This window comes from Mytilus edulis, chromosome 7 (genome assembly GCF_963676685.1).
Source record: "Mytilus edulis chromosome 7, xbMytEdul2.2, whole genome shotgun sequence".
Classification (NCBI taxonomy): domain Eukaryota; kingdom Metazoa; phylum Mollusca; class Bivalvia; order Mytilida; family Mytilidae; genus Mytilus; species Mytilus edulis.
Genome location: NC_092350.1, coordinates 87,720,467 through 87,746,544, shown reverse-complemented (window position 1 = coordinate 87,746,544; position 26,078 = coordinate 87,720,467). Strand labels below are relative to the sequence as shown.

The window sequence follows — 26,078 nt, the reverse complement described above, 5'->3', positions numbered from 1 at the left end:
ATGCCAAGTATTTCTTTATCATGTTTATTTGAAAAAAAGATAAATTTTGCACATTTGTTTTTTAAAAGTGCAAATTTAACAAAGACTAATTGGGTTAAATGAAAAGTGGTATTTCACCTTAACATGCTTAAGATTATAAATTATGAAGTATATTTGGGAATGCAGTTTTTTATATTATGAATTTATTATGAATTGCCTGAAATTTTCACTGTAAAATGGAAAACCGTTTTAAAATTTTGGCATTTAAGAGGCACATAAAGATACAAAAAATGATCACCTGTTTAAAACAGCACTTAACTATTGGTTTAACCATCTTAATTTGAAAACATCTAAATATTTTATATTTGCAAATAATGACAAATATGCATACTATAACACTTATATCATAATACAATTGGGAAAGATAATGTTTTTTTCACAAAAAAAACTTCATATCTTTGATTTTGTAGATGAAGTTCCAACTGAAATAATCGACGAAAGATCTGTTGAATTGTACCTTAAATTACTTCAGTCAGGATCTGAGAAAAAGAGAGACATACGTTTAGTAATTGTTGGAAAAAAGGGTGCTGGAAAGACTTCATTGATTAAAAAATTGTTTGGTGAAGATATTACAGATGTTACCAGTACAAATGGAATAGAAATCCGCACAATAAAATGCAAGGCAATGTCTGATGATGGCGTGTGGAATAAATTGGATGGTATGATGTGTATGCTTAACATATTTCGTTTCCTGTTCATAGGAAAATGTTTATAATAATTTTGTTTTTTTAGTTTAAATCTCTTATTTTTCAGCCATATTATTGGGAAGTCTCACAAGTAAAGGTCCGATTAAAGGCTACATTTCAATGAATAAGATGAATCCAGGTCAAGAATTTTTTTTAAATAGTAAATTAGATGAAGAGACATTTATGGTAGGAATGCATATCTCGTACAGTAAAGTTCTACCATTAATGTTATTAGCTTTTACACAGTATTAGAAATTGTGAACACAAAAAACATATGCCTTTGTTGTAACTTTGTTGTCCAGACAATAGGTCCACCTCATTTGGATCCATATATGCATGAAACACATAATTTGACATCGAACAGAGTTTGATTGTTCATGTGAGCAGCATGTTTAGTTATTGGAAAGAATGTCATTCTTAAACAAGTTGAAATTAAAAGATGATGTACATAAATTTTTTTTTATCTAGGATATGACGCACAGAAATAAGGAATATTGTTATAACACTATTTGTTTCGTCCCCGAGGGTATCACCAGCCCAGTAGTCAACACTTCTGTGTTGACATGAATATCAATAATGTGGTCATTTTTATAAATTTCATGTTTACAAAACTTTTAATTTTCAAAAAACTAAGGATTTTCTTATCCCAGGTATAGATTATCTTAGCCGTATTTGGCACAACTTTTTGGAATTTTGGAACTCAATGCTCTTCAACTTTGTACTTGTTTGGCTTTATAAATATTTTGATTTGAGCGTCACTGATGAGTCTTATGTAGATAAAACGCGCGTCTGGCGTACTAAATTATAATCCTGGTATCTTTGATAACTATTCTATGTATTATTATACAATTATTTTGAACCAGACTCAGGTGCAGCCACTTTTAGCTGCCAATCAAGATAGCAGTAACTTTTTTTCCAGCAATGTTCATGATATGTACGTCTAAAAAGTAAAAACGTGAAAAATCGTAATATATATATAAAAAATTAAAACCAATTTGGAATTAATAAATAAATGCAATACACGATGGAAAATTTACATACATACTTTCCATACACTCAGCATCCTCAAATATCCAGTATTTCAGTTGAAACCATTTTTAATATCTAAATGTATCTCTGTATATATGAATTTAAATTAAAAAAAATCATATATCTTATTGTCAATATTTTGCTTAATAAAGTTTCAAACTACTATTGATGATAATATTTAATTGATATTCCCCAACATTGATAAGAAGCCTCCATTAAGAATGATAATATTGCATTAAAAATTTAAACTTGAATCATAATGAGACGGTGTGGTTTTTATATAATTTTGAAGGCAAACAGTGAGTTGTAATTGTTTACAACGTCATCCTTTTGTGTATAGCCTGGCATTCATATCACTTTTTTAAATCAATGTCTTCACATGTGAGAGCAGGATAAGCTACGAAATCCACGTCAACTGTATTAATTCGGAACTCCCAGAATTTATATACGAAATTTATGCATCAAGTTTTGTGGGTTTTCATTGAACCCCCAAAACTGCTATTTCAATATTCCAACCAACCAAATAAGCTCCTTTTTTAGCTCACCTGGCCCGAAGTGAGCTTTTCTCATCACTTGGGGTCCGCCGTCCAGCGTCCTTCGTCGTCGTTAACTTTTACAAAAATCTTCTCCTCTGAAACTACTTGGCCAAATTTAAGCAAACTTGGCTACAATCATCATTGGGGTATCTAGTTTAAAAAATGTGTGGCGTGACCCGGCCAACCAACCAAGATGGCCGCCACGGCTAAAAATAGAACATAGGGGTTAAATGCAGTTTTTGGCTCTAACTCAAAAACCAAAGCATGTAGAGCAAATCTGACATGGGGGTAAAATTGTTTATAAGGTCAAGATCTATCTGCCCTGAAGTTTTCAGATCAATCGGACAACCCGTTGTTGGGTTGCTGCCCCTGAATTGGTTATTTTAAGGAAATTTTGCGTTTTTTGTTATTATTTTGAATATTATTATAGATAGAGATAAACTGTAAACAGAAGTAATGTACAGCAAAGTAAGACCTTAAAATAAGTCAACATGACCAAAATGGTCAATACCCCCTAAGGAGTTATTGTCCTTTATAATCAATTTTTAACAATTTTCATAAAATTTGTAAATTTTAACTAACATTTTCCACTGAAACTATTGGGCCAAGTTCATTATAGATAGAGATAATTGTAAGCAGCAAGAATGTTCAGTAAAGTAAGATGTACAAACACATCACCATCACCAAAACACAATTTTTTCATGAATCCATCTGCGTCCTTTGTTTAATATTCACATAGACCAAGGTGAGCGATTTCAATTTTGATAACTCTCCATGTGTATATTTTTAGAATTAATGATTGGAAAAAAAATTGATGTTGTATTTTTATTGCTGATTTTATAATATGATCTTGCTCAACATTTATCTACATTTCTTCCATATGATTGTAATTTTCTAATGATAGTAACCAATGAAGAAGCTGAAATTCACGCAAGACTATTGAAACAATACAAAGGAACAATTGAAGAGTCAGTAGAAGACGAAACACATGAAGCTGTGACGGACAACACCCCCATAACCATTCTGTACAAACGTAGTGAGGAATCAAAGGTATCAGAGACAGTATCGGGGCAGTCTGAAATACCTCCAGTATACACTGAATCTACAGTTAAACCTCCAGTAACCAATCAGCAGCCAAATAAATCAATAGAAGAAGCTAAAAAGGATATTGAAACCATGCTTAAATCTAATGTTGATTTACATGACAAAGAAGAGTATGCCACATTGTTGTTATGGGATTTTGCAGGAGATGAAGAATTTTACCACACACATCAAACATTTTTGTCACCAGATGCAATTTATCTTGTTGTTACAAAACTCAATGAGGCTGACGACAAAAAAGCAAAAGGTAAGAATAAAAATATTTAACATTTCATTTTATTTTTACTAAGCTTAAGATGCAAGTTGTTGTCAAGAACTATATATACCTGTTCCAGACCGTATGAGTATTTGGACCGTACGCGTACGGTCTGGACCGTATGCGTACTTTTTCAAAATATGCATACGGTCGGACCGTACGCGTACGGTCTGACTGATATTAAGAAGTTGGTCAAGCTTATTAGATACAAATGTATATAACAGATCAACATGACTTATATCTCCAATTAATATAAAAAGTTCAACAGCATTTGACATAAAAACTTAATATTTTAACTATTTAAAAAGATCACGCTTATTTAATCTGTTAATCTCCTGTATGTTGCAGGCCGGTAATTCGTTAATTGCAGCTCAGTATGCTCATTGAAATTGAAGTTATCGGAAGTAAACATAATGTGGGAGGACAATTGTTTTAGAATATTTATGAACTTTACAAAAGAAATGCATACGCAAAGAAACATGCGTTAACAAAACATGTAAATGTAAAAAATACGACGTTCTTATAAGAAGCAAGTGTCACCTTCGGCCAGAGTAACAAAATAGAATTCACGGATATACAATTAAGCAAATATTTAATTCAGTTCAATTGTTCGCTTATTCACTTTATCATCGGCCATCTATTTTGTAATAATAACAATTTGTATAACTAAAAATAAAGATTTTGATAAATGTTTGTTTAAATTTAATCCCATATGATCCCAAAACGTATGATCAGCTGGACCGTACGCGTATACTCATACGGTCCGACCGTACGCGTATGGTCGGACCGTACGAGTATACGTATACAGTCCGGACCGTACGCGTACGGTCCAAATACTCATATGGTCTGGAACATACCCATTATTCCTTCAAGTACCTTACTACAGAGTACCATGAGTACATAGTACCATGAGTACAGAGTACCACGAGTACAGAGTACCATGAGTACAGAGAATCATGAGTACAGAGAACCATGAGTACAGAGTTCCATGAGTACAGAGTTCCATGAGTACAGAGAATCATGAGTACAGAGAACCATGAGTACAGAGTGCCATGAGTACAGAGAACCATGAGTACAGAGTACCATGAGTACAGAGTACCATGAATACAGAGTACCATGAGTACAGAGTACCATGAGTACATAGAACCATGAGTACAGAGTACCATGAGTACAGAGAAAAATATGTGAAGCAATTAGTCAATTAATAAATTAATTGTACCATTGCAATTCCAGATACGCATTTCTTCAACAACGAATGTCTCTTCAGTGATAGTTGATGCCAAAATTTAATAATGTTGTGAGCACTTCATATAATGTTGTGAGCACTTCATATAATGTTATGAGCACTTCATATAATGTTGTGAGCACTGCATATAATGCTGATCATTAACATAAGGCTATGGAATGCCGACACTGTCTTATTATGACATTTCTCATTATATGATGTTCATTTGCCATTATATGATGTCATTTTACCCTTATATGGTGTGCACTTATCCTTATAGGATGTACACTTGTCATTATTTGATGTGAACTTGTCCTTATATGATGTACACTTGTTATTATATGATGTGAAGTTGTCCTTATATCCTGTCCAAACACATTTATATGAGGTGCAAACATCTTTATATCATGTCTATAATTCATTATTTGATGTGCTTTGTCCATTATGGTATGTGATTGAGTCCTTATATTATGTGATGTTTTCCTTATACGATGTAGAAACTGCATTATAGAATGTACAATCACCTTTATACGGATATGCAATCACCTTTATATGATGACAATTTGACATTATCTGATGTGCAAATTATATTATATGATGTGCAAATTATCTTATATGATGTTCAAATGGTCTTATATGATGTGCAAATTATCTTATATCATGTACAGATGTATTTATATTACATGCAAACTTCTTTATATGATGTGAACTTATCCTTATGTTATGTGCTAACATCGTTATATAATGTGGTAAGATAATTATATTATGACAATGTAACATCATAGGGTGTGGTTCGGTTTACATCTTTATATGGTGTCAGAACATCATTATGATGATGTGCATTCATCGTCCTGATGGTCAATGAACATGATTACGATTAAAGCGATTACTCACTACGTCAGAACTTATTCCGATCTGCTTCTGCGGAGTAATAATAAATCAAGCTCAATTTTTTTAAGCTGTGGTTTGGAAAATAGTTGAGATTTAAACAGAAATAAACCTTGGCATGTTTAAAAGTACCTCAATTTAAGATGTAAAAAAGTCACATCTGATATTGTTGGAAACATGTCAAAATATATGAATTGCAACGGTTTTTTTTAATCGACTGGTCTAAAATAATAATGAAAATACGGTTAAAATTATCAAATTTAAGAAATAATTCTTTTATTTCATGCTCTATGCTCATTTTAACAAGGGAGGGCATTATATTTGTCAATTTATGTACGTACCATAAAAAAAATCTATAAGAAGTTAATACACGAATTTCTAGTATGTACATTGCGGTAGAATGTTATGGCGATGACTTCAACAATCCGTAGGCATCAATTTTTACACCTCGTTCCGCTGGCCTCAATTGTTAAAACCTGAATCTTTAGTTTCAACAATTTCACAAGCAGAACATTTTTCATCTGAAGCTAATATCGAATGAAGGTGTGGTAAATATTAATGAGACCATAATCGGCAAATCCAAATTAAGTTCGTGAAGTCGCAAACATCGTCCACACTTCAAGTTCTAGATCCACTACTGACCCAATATTTTAAATTGATAATGAATGCATTTAGGAACTTAATACGATTTTTTTTGGTTATTACGAACAAAAGTATTGAAAATGTGTGTAGTTGCGTTTGTGTGTTTTTAGCTCACCTGGCCCAAAGGGCCAAGTGAGCTTTTCCCATCATATAACTTATAACTCAAAAACCAAAGCATTTACAGCAAATCTGACAGGAATTAAAATTGTTTATCATGTCAAGATCTTTCTGCCCTCAAATTTTCAGATGAATCTGACAACCCGTTGTTGGGTTGCTGCCCCTGAATTGGTAATTTTAGGGAATTTTTGCAGTTTTTGGTTATTATCTTGAATATTATTATAACTCAAAAACCAAAGCATTAGAGCAAATCTGACATGGGTTAAAAGTGTTTATCAGGTCAAGATCTATCTGTCCTGAAATTTTTAGATGAATCAGACAACCTGTTGTTGGGTTGCTGCCCCTGAATTTGTATTTTTAAGGAAATTTTGCTGTTTTTTATTATCTTGAATATTATTATAGATAGAGATAAACTGTAAATGTGTGGCGTGACCCGGCTAAACAATCAAGATGGCCGCCATGGCTAAAAAAAGAACATAGGGGGAAAATGCAGTTTTTGGCTTATAACTCAAAAACTAAAGCATAATTTAGAGGTAATCTGACTGGTTAAAAGTGTTTATCAGGTCAAGATGTATCTGCCCTGAAATTTTCAGATGAATCAGACAACTGGTTGTTGGGTTGCTGCCCCTGAATTAGTAATTTTAAGGAAATTTTGCTGTTTTTTATTGTCTTGATATTATTATAGATAGAGATAAACTGTAAACAGCAATAATGTTCAGCAAAGTAAGATTTACAAATACGTCAACACGAACGAAATGGTCAGTTGACCCCTTTAGGAGTTATTGCCCTTTATAGTCAAATTTTAACTATTTTTTAGCTCACCTGGCCCAAAGTCCCGGCCAAGTGAGCTTTTCCCATCACTTTGCATCCGTCGTCCGTCGTCGTTAACTTTTACAAAACTCTTCTCCTCTGAAACTACTGGGCCAAATTAAACTAAACGTGGCCACAATCATCATTGGGGTATTTAGTTTAAAAAATGTGTGGCGTGACCTGGCCAACCAACCAAGATGGCCGCCATGGCTAAAAATAGAACATAGGGGTAAAATGCAGTTTTTGGCTTATAACTATATATAGTTTAATGCTGCCCCTGAATTGGTAATTTTAGGTAATTTTTGCTGTTTTTTGGTTATTATCTTGAATATTATTATAAATAGAGATAAACTGTAAACAGCAATAATGTTCAGCAAAGTTAGATTTACTAATAAGTCAGCATGACCGAAATGATCAGTTGACCCCTTTAGGAGTTAATGACCTTTATAGTCATATTTTTAACCATTTTTCGTAAATCTTAAAAATCTTTTACAAAAATCTTCTCCTCTGAAACTACTGGGCCATATTAATCCAAACTTGGTCACAATTATCTTTGGGATATCTAGTTTAAAAAATGTGTGGCGTGACCCGGCCAACCAACCAAGAAGGTCGCCATGGCTGAAAATAGAACATAGGGGGAAAATGCAGTTTTTGGCTTATAACTCAAAAACCAAAGCATAATTTAGAGCTAATCTGACGGGTTAAGAGTGTTTATCAGGTCAAGATCTATCTGTCCTGATATTTTTAGATGAATCGGACAACCTGTTGTTGGCTTTCTGCCCCTGAATTGGTATTTTTAAGGAAATGTTGCTGTTTTTGGTTATTATCTTGAATATTATTATAGATAGAGATAAACTGTAAACAGCAATAATGTTCAACAAAGTATGATTTACAAATACGTCAACAACAACGAAATGGTCAGTTGACCCCTTTAGGAGTTATTGCCCTTTATAGTCAAGTTTTAACCATTTTTTTGTAAATCTTAGTAATCTTTTACAAAAATCTTCTCCTCTCAAACTACTGGGCCATATTAATCCAAACTTGGCCACAATTATCTTTGGGATATCTAGTTTAAAAAATGTGTGGCGTGACCCGGCTAAACAATCAAGATGGCCGCCATGGCTAAAAATAGAACATAGGGGGGAAATGCAGTTTTTGGCTTATAACTCAAAAACTAAAGCATAATTTAGAGGTAATCTGACTGGTTAAAAGTGTTTATCAGGTCAAGATGTATCCGCCCTGAAATTTTCAGATGAATCAGACAACTGGTTGTTGGGTTGCTGCCCCTGAATTAGTAATTTTGAGGAAATTTTGCTGTTTTTTGTTATTATCTTGAATATTATTATAGATAGAGATAACCTGTAAACAGCAATAATGTTCAACAAAGTATGATTTACAAATAAGTCAACAGAACCGAAATGGTCAGTTGACCCCTTTAGGAGTTATTGCCCTTTATAGTAAATTTTTTACCATTTTTCGTAAATCTTAGTAATCTTTTATAAAAAATCTTCTCCTCTGAAACTACTGGGCCAAATTAAACCAAACTTGGCCACAATCATCATTGGGATATCTAGTTTAAAAAATGTGTGGCGTGACCTGGCCAACCAACCAAGATGGCCGCCATGGCTAAAAAAAGAACATAGGGGTAAAATGCAGATTTTGGCTTATAACTCAAAAACCAAAGCATTTATAGCAAATGGTGTAAAATTGTTTATCAGGTCAAGATCTTTCTGCCCTAAAATTGTCAGATGAATCCGACAACTCGTTGTTGGGTTGCTGCCCCTGAATTGGTAATTTTAGGGAATTTTTGCTGTTTTTGGTTATTATCTTGAATATTATTATAGATAGAGATAAACTGTAAACAGCAATAATGTTCAGCTAAGTTAGATTTACAAATAAGTCAGCAGGATGAAAATGGTCAGTTGACCCCTTTAGGAGTTATTGACCTTTATAGTCAATTTTTAACCATTTTTCGTAAATCCTAGTAATCTTTTACAAAAATCTTCTCCTCTGAAACTACTGGGCCAAATGAAACCAAACTTAGCCACAATCATCATTGGGATATCTTGTTTAAAAAATGTGTGGCGTGACCTGGCCAACCAACCAAGATGGCTGCCATGGCTAAAAATAGAACATAGGGGTAAAATGCAGTTTTTGGCTTATAACTCAAAAACCAAAGCATTTATAGCAAATGGGGTAAAATTGTTTATCAGGTCAAGATCTTTCTGCCCTCAAATTTTCAGATGAATCCGACAACCCGTTGTTGGGTTGCTGCCCCTGAATTGGTAATTTTAGGGAATTTTTGCTGTTTTTGGTTATTATCTTGAATATTATTATAGATAGAGATAAACTGTAAACAGCAATAATGTTCAACTAAGGAAGATTTACAAATAAGTCAACAGAACCGAAATGGTCAGTTGATCGCTTTAGGAGTTATTGACCTTTATAGTCAATTTTTAACCATTTTTCGTAAATCTTAGTAATCTTTTACAAAAATCTTCTCCTCTGCAACTACTGGACCAAATTAAACCAAACTTTGCCACAATCATCAATAGAATATGTAGTTTAAAAAATGTGTGGCCTGACCCGGCCAACCAACCAAGATGGCCGCCATGGCTAAAAATAGAACATAGGGGTAAAATGCAGTTTTTGGTTCATAACTCAAAAACCAAAGCATTTAGAGCAAATATGACAATGGAGTAAAATTGTTTATCAGGTCAAGATCTTTCTGCCCTCAAATTGTCAGATGAATCCGACAACCCGTTGTTGGGTTGCTGCCCCTGAATTGGTAATTTTAGGGAATTTTTGCTGTTTTTGGTTATTATCTTGAATATTATTATAGATAGAGATAAACTGTAAACAGCATTAATGTTCAGCTAAGTTAGATTTACAAATAAGTCAGCATGATGAAAATGGTCAGTTGACCCCTTTAGGAGTTATTGACCTTTATAGTCAATTTTTAACCATTTTTCGTAAATCTTAGTAATCTTTTACAAAAATCTTCTCCTCTGAAACTACTGGGCCAAATTAAACCAAACTTAGCCACAATCATCATTGGGATATATAGTTTAAAAAATGTGTGGCGTGACCTGGCCAACCAACCAAGATGGCCGCCATGGCTAAAAATAGAACATAGGGGTAAAATGCAGTTTTTGGCTTATAACTCAAAAACCAAAGCATTTATAGCAAATGGGGTAAAATTGTTTATCAGGTCAAGATCTTTCTGCCCTCAAATTGTAAGATGAATCCGACAACCCGTTGTTGGGTTGCTGCCCCTGAATTGGTAATTTTAGGGAATTTTTGCTGTTTTTGGTTATTATCTTGAATATTATTATAGATAGAGATAAACTGTAAACAGCAATAATGTTCAACTAAGTAAGATTTACAAATAAGTCAACAGAACTGAAATGGTCTGTTGATTCCTTTAGGAGTTATTGACCTTTGTAGTCAATTTTTAACCATTTTTCGTAAATCTTAGTAATCTTTTACAAAAATCTTCTCCTCTGCAACTACTTGACCAAATTAAACCAAACTTGGCCACAATCATCATTGGGATATGTAGTTTAAAAAATGTGTGGCCTGACCCGGCCAACCAACCAAGATGGCCGCCATGGCTAAAAATAGAACATAGGGGTAAAATGCAGTTTTTGGTTCATAACTCAAAAACCAAAGCATTTAGAGCAAATATGACAATGGGGTAAAATTGTTTATCAGGTCAAGATCTTTCTGCCCTAAAATTGTCAGATGAATCCGACAACTCGTTGTTGGGTTGCTGCCCCTGAATTGGTAATTTTAGGGAATTTTTGCTGTTTTTGGTTATTATCTTGAATATTATTATAGATAGAGATAAACTGTAAACAGCAATAATGTTCAGCTAAGTAAGATTTACAAATAAGTCAACAAGATGAAAATGGTCAGTTGACCCCTTTAGGAGTTATTGACCTTTATAGTCAATTTGTAACCATTTTTCGTAAATCTTAGAAATCTTTTACAAAAATCTTCTCCTCTGAAACTACTGGGCCAAATTAATCCAAACTTGGCAATAATCATCATTTGGGTATCTTATTAAAAAAAAATGTGTCAGGTGACCCGGCCATCCAATCAAAATGGCTGCCATGGCTAAAAATAGAACATAGGGGTAAAATGCAGTTTTTGGTTTATAACTCAAAAACCGAAGCATTTAAAGAAAATCTGATAGGGTTGAATTGTCTATCAGGACAAGATCTATCTGCCCTGATATGTTCACATGGATCGGACAACCCGTTGTTAGGTTACTGCCCTGAATTGGTAATTTTAAGGAAATTTTGCCGTTTTTTGTTATTTATCTTAAATATTATTATAGATAGAGATAAACTGTAAACAGCAATAATTTTCAGCAAAACAAGATCCTCAAATAAGTTATCATGACCAAAATAGTCAATTGACCCCTTAAGGAGTTATTGCCCTTTATAGTTTTTTTTAGCATTTTTGGAAAGAGGGGGAGGGGGCGTTAAGATGTGTAGGTCTTTGGAAAAGGGGATATTTTTATTGATTGCTTTTCCTTTTTCAAGGTGTAGACATGAAAAAAAACCCGGAGAAAATCCACTGTTTCCTCAGACGTCCCTACCCCCAATGAAAGAAAATTACAATACTTATTGCTTATTTATTTATTTTAGCATTCTGATGTATTGCTACCAAAGAGATTTCTACCTACGTACGCAGCTTTCGTTTTTGACTGGTAACCGATTTATTAATACGGACATTATAGAGTGTGTTAAATATTAATCAATCAACAAATCTATCAAATCAAACATCCATATCGGTATAATTATGGCCTCTAAATCTATATTTTTATTCTCATAAAGTCAATGTATGACATCAGTAAAGAGATAACAATAATAACTTTACAATATATACAAAACAAGAGAGAGAGATTTCAAAAGCATTTAGTCAGGAGGATAAACGCACATGTTTATATTTTTTTTTTATAAATGAACAAAGCTTCTTCAGGACTGGTTTTCGAGTACTCGACACAATATATTGAAAAATTTAAGATATATTTCTAATTCTCTTTCCAGATCTTCTGATATAGTTCTGTTAAGTCCTGTAATATTTCAACTCACTAAGATTTTTTTTAGTCAATCAAAAGTAAAATAAAATAGAAAAGGTGATAAGTTTTCTCCTTGTCGAACACCATTGTCAGAAGCAAGCAAAGTATTCCGAATTATAATTACTAGAAGATGCAAGTGTTGAAACAAAGATTGTGGACACATTAATAAGGTGGACACAGTAAGGATTTGGACACGGTTAATGCATTTAAATATTTTTCTTTAAAGAGACGAAAACGAGGAACATAATGCAAAAGACGGGCATAACCCCATTCATCTCTGTTGGAAAATAAAAATACCAAATACCCTCAATTGAAAAAGTGTGGCAAAGTGTGATTTTCAGTGGGTTTTTTCCACTGTTAACTAAATATCCATATTAACTACGTAAAATCTTTTGACATTACCGATGTATCTCAGAAACTGTTGACGCCACTCCAAATCTGGTAACATACTCAAGTTGCAGAATTTATTAGCAATTAAAAAAATCTCCATTAAAATAAGTTGAATATAAACAATCTGTATATACAAAAATGTGTACATTACCCAACCTGACCATTTCACATTTCGCGGGCAGTACGTGGACTAAGCATGCGGTCTCCGAATTTGGATATTTTGGCTTATTCTGTGGAAAAAGATTGTTTCAAAGACAAATTAAGGAAGTACAAAACACTTCATGTATACGCCATATCACAAATATTTCCGACTTTGTATGGTTTTGGAGGAGTAACACTACATTATACATCTTACTTTGCTTTATAAATACTTTGATATGAGCGTCACTGATGAGTCTTATGTAGACGAAACGCGCGTCGGCGTACTAAATTACAATCCTGGTACCTTTGATAACTATTACCATTTATATCATTCAATAATATTTTATAAAACAAACCATCTTGCCATATTATGCATGAGTAGATAATTCTATAGCTATTGTTGTGAAATATTTTTAAAACTGACTGTGAGTTCAATGATGTATTTTGCATTGAATAGAAAGAAGAAGATGTGGTATGAGAGCTAATGAGAAAACTCTCCATTCAAGTCATAATTTGTAAGAGTAAACAAGCATAGGTCAAAGTACAAGTCGACTTTCAACATGTAGCCTTTGCTTAACCCAAATAGCAAGTTATAAAGAGCCTCAAAGTTAGTTTTATCATATTTTCGCCACAGCCGCAAATTTCTCCAACTAGCTCCTGTATTAATTGATCTTAATCTCCCTCCGAAATGTTTGAAATTGTTGATTTTGTTAAAATGCATTGTCTCATTTTCTTATTAATTGCACTCTCGCTAGCGATAGACACATATTTGAGCCGGGTTTATAGTTTACAGAAGCAGATCGGAATCAGTTATGACGTAGACAGTAATCATTCTAATCGTAATCATGTTTGTTTACCATAACGACGATGATAGCACATCATATAATGACGTTTCGACATCATATAATGAAGTAAACCAAACCACATCATATAAGATTACAAGCACATAATATAATGACACAACCACATCATATAAAGATATTTGCACATAATATAATGGTAACTGCACATCATATAATGATATGTACAAATCATATAACGATATTTATACATCATATAAGTATATTTACACATCCTCTAAGTATATTTGCACATCATATAAGGATATTTGCACATAATATAAATGCATTTGCACATCTTATAACAATGTTTGCACATCATATAAGTACATTCGCACATCATATACGTACATTTGCACATCATATAAGTATATTTGCACATCATATACGTATATATGCACATCTTATAAGGATGTTTACACATCATATAATGACAAGTGCACATCATATAAAGGTAAATGCACATCATATAATGAAAATGGTCATAACAAGACAGTGTTGGCGTTCCATATAAGGCAGTCATGGCGTTCCATATGTTAAAGTATTGCTATTTTAATTTCAACATTTGCATTATAAAAATAACAAATAAGTGAGACATAACTCTGTGATTACAGTTTATTTTTATAAATTTATGATATGACATTGAGGATCCTAGAGTTATAGAACTTTATTTGTTCAAAAAGCGACGGGCATATAATGTGCTCATTGAGCAGCTCTTTATTAAATATACAATGCATTGTAATAGTTAGATATCACCAGACGTTGGGTTAAATTATCATTAAAGAAAACTACAGCAATTCCTTTGATTAATCTTTCTTTTCTGCAAGGAGTCTATAGCATGTGCCAAATGTGTCACAATGATATTCCTGAAGTTGTGGTTAAGTCAATGATAACAAAGCAATAATCTCCATTTGCCTTTTCTGTTATCATTGATGGTTCTGCCAAATGCTTATTTATTTATTTTGGAATGATCAACAACCCAGGTAAACATTATCCAACACAGTTTATTTTAATTGATTAATTCACAATTGTTAATATTTCAACATTAACTAAATATTAAATGTATTCTGATACGAGTTCTGGTTTGTCAAAGGTCAAGGTTACAACAGATATTTTTAGACAGAAATTAAGCTAAATTTTGGTTTTCGGATCATATCTTTTGAATCAAGTCTACCTGTTACCAAACTCGGTTGATAAATGCCAAAACTCGGTGATGAATTTTGGATGAATACATTTAAAGTCAAGATGGTCAAAGTCCACAGCAGATTGATAGTCTAAAGTTTTGACAAAATTTATCTTTCCAGATGGTATCTGTTGAATATTATGTATAACTTTAACCAAACTTGGTTCAACATGCCAGATGTGATTGGAAAAACACTTATTATTTTTTCGGTTCAGTAAGTTAAAGGTCAAGGGCATAGCAACTATTTATAGACTGATTTGTTTGGAAAAGTTATGTTACTTTTTGAACTGTATGCCAAACAAAAGTGAAAGATCCTGAAGATAAAGAAAAACAATCAAAAAGTAAACAACAGTATACAAAATACAACATAGAAAACTAATGAAAAAACAGTATCTGATTTGTATCTTAAACATAAAGCAGATCAAAAGTCGAGGTCTTCCTTCTCTGAAAAATTCCGGTAAAAAGGGACAATCTGTTTTCGAAGTCATTGCTCCTGAAATGTCCATTTTTAGCAATTATTTTTTTGTATTGTTTGTTTAATATCTTGAAATAAAAAAGAAAATGTCATAAATAAAGTAATGGAAAAGTTTTGTTCTTAATGACGATTTGACCTAATCTTGCATTTTTTTGTTTATTTTTTGGTAAATTGTCTTCTAACCTTTAAAACACAGGGAGGAATTAAGTGTAGGCAGCAAGATAAGATCAACAAACAGATCAACTTGATGGAAATCGTCACATTACTCTTTGTTGGAATAATTACTGTGAATTCATTTTTAGATATTTTCCTGACAACTCTAATAGTTTAGAAAACATTAGAAATATGATCATTTGGATGAGATTGTGACATTAACAACTTATGAATGCAACTCTCTGAGATCAACATGAAAGTGAAAAAGTGTGAAATTTAGCAGACTCCTTGTTGGATTTATTGCCCTTAAAAAATAGTTTTATTTTACAAATGTTTATCATTATGCAGATTATTTCTAAACCTCCTATAGATTATTTAAAACAGTAAACGGTAAAACAAGATCATTGATACCAGTTGTACAATACAATTATTTCATTGATTGATTGAATTATTGATTAATTGGTGTTAAACACTGCTTTCAGCACTATGTCTGTTTTGTTGTTGTTGGTTTGTACCTGCGTCGCCAAAGATGGAAGCAGATCTAGTAATGGCTTGACCCCGTCTGTTCGTAAGAAATCTATTACAGAGTTGTCTTAGCTTCTGTAAAAGGGAGTGATTTGATATTTTGTCTGCAGCTTGGTAGTGTTAAGTTGTAGCGAGTAAGCATTTTTTGTCGAGTCTGCAACTTCTGTTGCAGAGAGCACGACACAGGGATAGTGATCTGGCGGCGGCGATGGCGTTAACTAACTACTTTAAAACTTTATATTTTAGAAGGTGGAAGACTTGGATGCTCATACTTTGTATATAGATGCCTTATGTTATGAAGTTTCCGTCTGTCATATGTCCCTTGTCCTTGACCTCATATTCATGGTTCAGTGACTTCTTGAAATTTCTCTCTTATTATGTATATTAGGATAACAATATGTAGTACTTGCATGTAAATTAAGGAAAGTATCTCCCTCATGCAAAGCTCTGATTCCTTTCACGGATTTGGCTATACTTTTTGGACCTTGTGGATTATAGCTCTTTATCTTTTATATAAGCTTTGGATTACAAACATGTTGGCCACGAGCATCACTGAAGAGACATGTATTGTCGAAATGCGCATGTGGTGCAGGAAAATTGGTACCGTTAATGTTATTACTACCACTGGGTCGATGCCTCTGCTGGTGAACTGTTAGTCCCCGAGGGTATCACCAGCCCAGTAGCCAGTACTTCGGTACTGGAATGAAAATACGGATTTTTTTGGTGTTATTCAAATTTGCTGCTACAAAATGTTAGAAATAATTATAAATTAAGGAATGTATCTCCCTCATGCAAAGCTCTGAATTTTCTTTCACAGATTTGGCTATACTTTTTGGACCTTGTGGATTATAGCTCTACATCTTTTATATATGCTTTGGATTTCAAATATTTTCATCATGAGCATCACTGAAGAGACATGTATTGTCGAAATGCGCATTTGGTGCAGGAAAATTGGTACCGTTAATGTCATTGCAAGGTCCTCATGCCCGTTAGACAGTTTTCATCTGACTTCGGCCTCATTTCATGGACCAGTGAATAAGATTAGGTTCCCTGGTCTAGTCCATGTATCAGATACTTTAAGCAATAAGTCTTTTATAATTGGTGTATAGAATAAGTGTAAGGTGTATATGTCCAACTGACAGGTGACATCTGACCTTGACTTCATTTTCATGGTTGAATGAGTGGTAATTTTAAGGTTTTTTTTGTACTATATGCAATATGTCAACTTTATTTGTTGTATGGAAATACTGAAGCTGCACACCAAATATAAATTATCATTCCCTTAAAAAAAAAGCCAAGAAAACTTTGACAAATTTCATTGTACAATGAGTGTTGTAAAATGATAAACTGTTAGCAAACAGGAAGTGGATACACAACAGATATAACAAGAGTGAACACGCTGAAATGTCTCGCAGGTTCATTGATTTTATGTTGATCGTCCTAAATATCTGAATACATAGTTTTACTACAGGTATCACATTAACTCAACATAATTAAAGAACATGAAGGTAAAGTCAGATAAACTAAACCAAAATACATATGCACCTAACAATCATTGGATACACAAAATATAGTTGATTTGTTGCTTATTGTTTCTTAGAAACAAACTTGAAAATTAGGTCAAGGTCAAATAAAACTTTTTACCAACAAATGCCATAGATATTGCTTATTAGGTTTTCTCAGAGTAAGATGTTAAAACTCTAATTCATGACTTATTTATGAATTAAATAATTTCGAGTGCTGTAAACCATTGAACTGGGATTTTTTTTGTGAGAATTTAAGGGCTGACTGAGAATTTCCTCAATTTTGAGAAATTAAGAAACAATTAAGGTTCCAATTCCATCAGTCTAAGTTGACTTTAGATGAAATTTTCTATTTAGTATATATGCTTTTTGGTTATACAGCTATGAACGTGTTTAGGTCTCATACATTTGGCTTTCGAATCTTTGAATTTGAGCATTCCTTATGAAGGTTAATCATGTTTATCTAGAAAAGCACCTCATACGCACAAAATTAGTAAGACAAACTTAAACAGAATTAGACATTTTCAGACAAATAGAGACAGTATACATAACTTGCTTCCCATGATATAACAACGCACTTCAATTACATCTGAAATAATTTCTTTGGCAATGATTTTGATGATACAGTTAAATAGAAACTGTTACAGTAAATAAAAAGGTGAATAATCAATTAATAGAAGAAAATGATTGACACAGTCCATTATAAAAGCCGAAAATAAAATGTTATTTTTAAGCCAGACAACTTGTTATCTTGTAATAACTCTTTTTTTTTTGTGAATTCGTTCCTCCTTTGCTGGTATCTGCTGGTAACTCGTCTTCTGATTGGCTGACGTGATTTTGTTATCAGACCATAGACTTAATTTAGTCATGTGACCGTGACGTCATCAACGTTTTTTCAAGGTTTTCTACGGTTTAAAATGGAATTTAGAATTAAATTATTAGAAATGACTGTAATATTTTTTTGTCTATTCGAAATAACATAAAAAATGTGGTGCACACTGGTAAATAACCCGCTATGCACGTTATTCAGTGTGCACCAAATTTTTTATGTTAATTATTTCTTCATAGACAGAAAAAAATATTACAGTCATTTCTTTAATGAATGATGATATGAATTCTCTATACATGTTTTACACATTTCTTTGTAGATTTATTCCAATTATGGATGGATTCAATACACTGTTACAGTAGATTGGAAGAGGACAGAAATAAATCTGATGTCAACAAGAGAACATCAGATGATCTTGATCCACCGATAGTTATTGTTGGTACTTGGAAAGATGCCTTGATCTGTGATGTAGAAGAGGTATTGGAATTTACAAATGTTGTCAGATGTTTGTATAAAAAAGAAGATGTGGTATGTTTGCCAATGAGACAACTCTCCAAAAGAGACCAAATGACACAGAAATTAACAACTATAGATCACTGCACGGCCTTCAACAATGAGAAAAGCCCATACAGCAAAGTGTTTATTTGTACAGATACCTGTTTTACTGTTTCACCAGACCAACACATATGACATATATTGACATTATATAAATGCAAGCTTTATCACATTGTAAGGTTAAAAGTGTTTATAGGAAAAGCAATCCGTTTTAATAGTTTACAAAAGATCTTTCAACAATTTCTGAAATATGATATACATTTAGTACAATAAACCCATCATGCATGTAAAAAGATAAGAGGATTATTTTTTTTTTAGATTGATGATGCATGCAGAGAAAATATTTCAAAGTATGCAGAGAATATCTCAGACGATGAACTAGGACATATCAGGCAAACATACTTCATTTCCAATACAGTAGATGATCCCAGTGTATTCCAGCAAATACGAGAAAACATCCTACATTTAGCAAGAACAATGAGAACATGGAATATAAATTATCCTTTAAAATTTATTCAGCTTGAAAAACGACTTCAAGAAAAGAAGAAGGTGTTACCTATTATTTCCTTTCAAGAAATTCAGAATATTGCTATTGATACACCTCAGCCACTTAATGATGAAGAACTTAAATTGTTCCTGGAATTTCACCATGAGATCAGAGCCTTAGTTTATTTCAATGATCTTCCTTCTTATATTATTTTAGACACACAGTGGTTGTCTGATGTTTTTAGATGTATTGTCACAGCCAAACAATTTAGTGCTTTTAGTATAAGAAATACAAACAAATGGAAAGAATTGTATAGTAGAGGCAAATTGCATAGCGAGGTTTTAGACGACATATTTAGAAAAAGTGAAAGCATTTTTTCCAAACACAAGAATCATATCCTAAATGTTATGGAGAAATTTGATATCATTATACGTCCTAACACATCGAAAACTCAAAGAGAGGCTGGTGATGACAAACCTCTCTATTATCTACCTTGTATGATTAAATCAGAACCCGAGTGTGATATATACAAAATGTTTAATGTGACGGAAAACGTATGTACTAAGTCTACCTGGTTATGTTATGTGTTTAGGTTTCTACCACCTCATTTAATGAATCATTTAATTGCGTCACTGTGCAGGAAATATAACGTTGCAGAAGTTGTCACTAAGGACAAGAAAAGACAAATTACTCTTTTCAGAAGCTCAGCTGTCTTTGAGTTACAGAAAACGACAAAATTGAGAAAATTACTTATTATGAAAGGTCCAAATATTATTCAAATTCAGATTTGGCAGTTTGGGAAGCAAGTTGAAAGAGGTTTGTTCAAATACATTGCAGACTTTGTGACAGAGGAAATAATCAAGTTAATAAGTACAAGATTCAAGATGTCCAGTGTGAGATTTGAGTTGAAGTGGGAATGTGGCCAAACAAAACCAGAGTGTGTGACAGGATCATTTGATTTAAGTGAAGATCAGGAAAACATATATTATTGTAAGACATGTACTACTATACACACATTCACTGGTGAATGGTCAGATCTACAACATAAAACATCTGATGTAAGTTAAAGATTTATTCATATTTTACATGTTATATGTATTCTATATAGAAAATGTGTAATCATATTGTACACTTAGTACCATGTTTCAGTCCTTCCATCTACCTATATCCTATGAAAGTTTTCCTTGCTTTTCCCCTGGGTACTAAAGTTATAGTTATTGAGTGATAAAAATATTATTTGCACTTTAACAGGTCAGTGTGTTACTGTTTGTTATTTAAGAAATAATTCATAGGGGCTTGAATTTATACTAATTTTACCACGGGTTAATTGGCTCTTTATGCTGAATATTTTACAGTGATAGTGAAATATCAGCATAAAGGGCAAACCCGTGGTAAAGTCAGTATAAAAGCAAGCCCCCATGAATTATTTCTATTCTAATAGGACGAATATGGCCATTCATTTTGATGGAGGCGCTCTCGGTGAAGAAGAAAAATTGCCGTTCCGATAAATAACGCACTATTAAGACGTTAAAGAACAGAGCAAATGGAACTAGTGGCATGCTTTAACTATTACAATAACGTATACGTATTTAGATAGGTTTGAATGATTTTAAATGATAGCTTAATTACATGCATGTCACAAAAAAAACATATGACGTGGGAGTACAATCGGAACCGCCTGAACAATATATTCATATTTTACCACGGGTGTGTACTCAACATGCTCAAAGCGTATAATGGACGTCATGTTAGATTTCGATATATATGGGTTAAGTAAATTCTATATTGGGTTAAAGCTTTGCTCTCACCACATAAAATTTATGATTTAATTATATATTTTCATTAATAATTCATAGATTTAAGTAGAGTAATGTTTTATTTAAATATAAGGTAGTAGTGGTCAAAAGATAGTGGTTATTAACTTTTGTTTAAAAAATATTTTTTATTGTCACAGAGTTCTGAAAATGTTCCCAGATCTAATCTTCAAATCGAAAGCTCAAGTCAAACCCAAACTACAGTTCAATCCACCAAGGTAACAATCTATTATTTTATTGTATAGCATATTTGTATAACTAGTAGTAAGTATTACATAAAGTGCAATGTCAATTACTTATTTTACTTAAAACAAATTCTTGAGAAAATATCATGCATTCGTCAAATCGAGCAATTGTCTTTGGATTGACACTATATGCTTTGTAATAGTTCATTCCATCAAAATGCAAACTATTGAGACAATTCATGTTATAAAATCATGATACTCTTAACTGAGCATTTTACACATTTTAGCATTTTAGCATTACTGACCGAGTAGGCTATTTCTATGATTTTGCACCTTTTACCTTCTTCCCTGAATGTAAAAAAAACCAAACATTTCCTTGAGTTGTATGAAACTTATAGGAATAAAATTGGGACGGAAATGGGGAATGTGCCAAAGAGACAACAACCCGACCATAGAGCAGACAACAGCAGAAGGTCACCAACAGGTCTTCAATGCAACGAGAAATTCTCGCACCCGGAGACGTCCTTCAACTGGCCCCTAAACAAATATATACTGGTTCAGTGATAATGAACCCCATACTAAACTCCAAATTGTACACTAATTTCCAGTTTTATGAGGTAACTCATCTCTGAAGAGAAATCTAACTTGTTTTACTAATATGCATACATAGCCAAAGAGTTAAGACATACTTGCTTGCTTGGCTATGTCGATTATTCAACCTATCTTTATCTTAAGACATACGTGCAATCTTGGCTATGTCGATTATTCAACCTATCTTTATCTTAAGACATACTTGCATGCTTGGCTATGTCCATTATTCAACCTATCTTTATCTGAAGACATACTTGCATGCTTGGCTATGTCGATTATTCAACCTATCTTTATCTGAAGACATACTTGCATGCTTGGCTATGTCGATTATTCAACCTATCTTTATCTTAAGACATACTTGCTTGCTTGGCTATGTCGATTATTCAACCTATCTTTATCTTAAGACATACGTGCAATCTTGGCTATGTCGATTATTCAACCTATCTTTATCTTAAGACATACTTGCATGCTTGGCTATGTCCATTATTCAACCTATCTTTATCTGAAGACATACTTGCATGCTTGGCTATGTCGATTATTCAACCTATCTTTATCTGAAGACATACTTGCATGCTTGGCTATGTCGATTATTCAACCTATCTTTATCTTAAGACATACTTGCATGCTTGGCTATGTCGATTATTCAACCTATCTTTATCTTAAGACATACTTGCATGCTTGGCTATGTCGATTATTCAACCTATCTTTATCTTAAGACATGCGTGCATGCTTGGCTATGTCGATAATTCAACCTATCTTTATCTTAAGACATACGTGCATGCTTGGCTATGTCGATTATTCAACCTATCTTTATCTTAAGACATACTTGCATGCTTGGCTATGTCGATTATTCAACCTATCTTTATCTTCAGACATACGTGCAATCTTGGCTATGTCGATTATTCAACCTATCTTTATCTTAAGACATACTTGCATGCTTGGCTATGTCCATTATTCAACCTATCTTTATCTTAAGACATACTTGCATGCTTGGCTATGTCGATTATTCAACCTATCTTTATCTGAAGACATACTTGCATGCTTGGCTATGTCGATTATTCAACCTATCTTTATCTTAAGACATACTTGCATGCTTGGCTATGTCGATTATTCAACCTATCTTTATCATAAGACATACGTGCAATCTTGGCTATGTCGATAATTCAACCTATCTTTATCTTAAGACATACTTGCATGCTTGGCTATGTTGATTATTCAACCTATCTTTATCTTAAGACATACTTGCATGCTTGGCTATGTCGATTATTCAACCTATCTTTATCTTAAGACATACTTGCATGCTTGGCTATGTCGATTATTCAACCTATCTTTATCTTAAGACAAACTTGCATGCTTGGCTATGTCGATTATTCAACCTATCTTTATCTTAAGACATACGTGCATGCTTGGCTATGTTGATTATTCAACCTATCTTTATCAAAATAGAATAAAAGAATAGGTGCCACCTATATGGACAAATTGTCTGCGTAAACTTTTTATGAATATTACCAACTATTTTCTATTGAAAATGAATGACATACTTGTTTTTATTTTGAGGTACGTGTCCGTGTCCAAGCTGCTGAGAGGGTGTTGTTGAATGTCAATGAAAGGGCAACGGGAACAGCTATTTCGGCAGAGGTATGTAACACCACCTTGTATTTTTGTGCTATATTCATTTCCTAAAAATCGAAATGATAAAACAGGAGAAGTTCATTTTTCCATTCAATATCATAATAAATTAAAGATTGAACAATGACCATGATGACTAGATATATACATGATATATAAAAGAAGAAAAAAATTAAAAAAAAAGTAAATGTAAGTGTTCTTTTATCGATGGTTAAAGTTGAACAAATGTTGACTTCCACAAAAATTAATGTGAATTAATTTAAGAATGTAAGTTCAAACGCTTGAAATAGAATTGTTGAATTCTTACATGTCTATAAAACCAAGTTCAATCCACCATTTTCTACATTTGAAAATGCCTGTACCAAGTCAGGAATATTACAGTTGTTGTCCATTCGTTTTTGATATGTTTTGTCATTTGATTTTGCCATTTGATTATGGACTTTACGATTGAATTTTCCTCGGAGTTAAGTATTTTTGTGATTTTACTTTTTTTTTCATCAACACAAATCCTTTTTCTCATTAAATAATGGCATTATTTTCGGTTCAACATTTGCCTTTGTGGAACCTTTGATAGTCATCATACTGCTGTTAGTTCAGTTGAAGCAATCATATTATCATGAATGTTTTAAATTGTTAGACCAGATGCTAAAAAATATCAATAAATGATACATGTGTTTAATTATTATGGTTTTCCTATGTAAGAAAAAAACATAAATTTGACACTGTTTCCTTATTATTGATACCAAAACAAACTATTTCTGAATTATTATCAGGAAGATTTTGTCAATAATTATTTTGAAACTTTAATCACAGATTTCTCCAATTGAGCAAAAGTTAGTTTCGGCTTTGGTGCCAACTCCTTAGTTTTACTTATTAATATAAACTTTTTATGTTTTTGTTTTCTTGCTAAAACTTCTGTGAGTACTTGACCAAGTTACCTGTCAATTGATTCAGACAAAACTTATGTGAAGTCTTATTGTAGATTATCTTGTTCTTGTTTTACATCACAATTCTTAACTCTTATATTCTTTCCAGTTCACAGAAGAGGAAATTAATTTTACAAAGATGGGAATGATAGCATTGAATATTTTTGCTGATGTTTTATATGATCTATTAAGACCAGATAAACCACATCTACGTCCAAGGTGTGATTGCGATATAACATACTTATACAGTGAACACAGGAAACTTAATAAACATGTTCCAAGTAATTCAAACCACCGACGATGTCCTCCTGGACCATGGGGAGGATGTTGGCAAGATTTTAAGAATACGGACATAGCTATTGGAGATGATATTGAGCGCATAAGACTTACAAGAAACGAATTACAACATTCTCAGCTATTTAAACTTGACGAAATGCGTTTCAATGAATTAAGTAATATATCAAGTGACCTTTTAAAAAGATTTGATCGCCATAACACACCAACAAAGCTGTATACAGATCGTCTGATGGAAATTCTGGCTAAAACTATTTCTAAAGAGGAAGTGAAATCAATTGAAAATGAAATATCAGGTACATATGTTTTTAACCGTTTTTTTTTTTGTATTTCTTAGCCTTTTTCGTTTTTCCTGTAATGTAATGTTTAATATTCATTAATATAATCTGGGCTATTTTCGTGATTTCCTAGAAATGACAATGACCATTACTAGACTTGTTTGTAAAAGAATAAGGGTAAATGAAGACTTAATTGTATTAAAATATAAGTGTATGCAGACTTAACAATTTATTAAAGTTCAGATTTGCTAAGACCCTGTTGCGATATATTTTATGCGTTCCGTTACCTGATATGAGTAGTCATTCTAACTTCGCCTACTGATTTTGCCATTGATAAATAGTTGAAGTATAATTTGAAACAGTTATAACAAGGGTAACTCAGGAATATAAATATTATCATCTTTAGTCTTCTTTAAACCGACAGTAAAAAATGGAGCACCTATTAAATGACATACCAATTGCACTTTGGTAAATTATTCTTGTCCTAATCATTAAATGTGCATTATACAAATGCCACTGGACATTAAATAACAACAATCGTTCAATTAGTAGCTTTTAATTTTATTTTAGGTATGACGATTGAAGTTGAAATTGAGCACTAAATCAAAGTTCAACCACAATAGAGAAACATATCATAAGAAGAACACAGTCTACCAAAGTAACAGATTTGAAGTCGATCATCTATAACATGTATAATAGAAACATAAATCTGTCAAATTCAGGTTGAAACTATCTATTCATAAAACTATAGACAGCAAGATGAAGAATGTGAACCAAGTGGAAAATATTGGACTAATGTTAAAGATTTGACCAATGTGTGACTGTATAATTACTGTTTTTTTT

At 32.7% G+C, this 26,078-nt stretch overlaps 1 protein-coding gene across 1 annotated transcript; it reads left to right on the top strand.

The window, feature by feature from the left end:
• LOC139482547 (uncharacterized) lies at positions 1-26,078 on the top strand. Its single transcript, XM_071266459.1, has 9 exons — positions 1-7; positions 450-698; positions 3,195-3,638; positions 18,796-18,953; positions 19,350-20,576; positions 21,473-21,550; positions 23,666-23,746; positions 24,773-25,253; positions 25,806-26,078. The coding sequence occupies exons 1-9, from the start codon at positions 1-3 to the stop codon at positions 25,835-25,837; spliced, it is 2,757 nt and encodes a 918-aa protein (XP_071122560.1). The 3' UTR covers positions 25,838-26,078.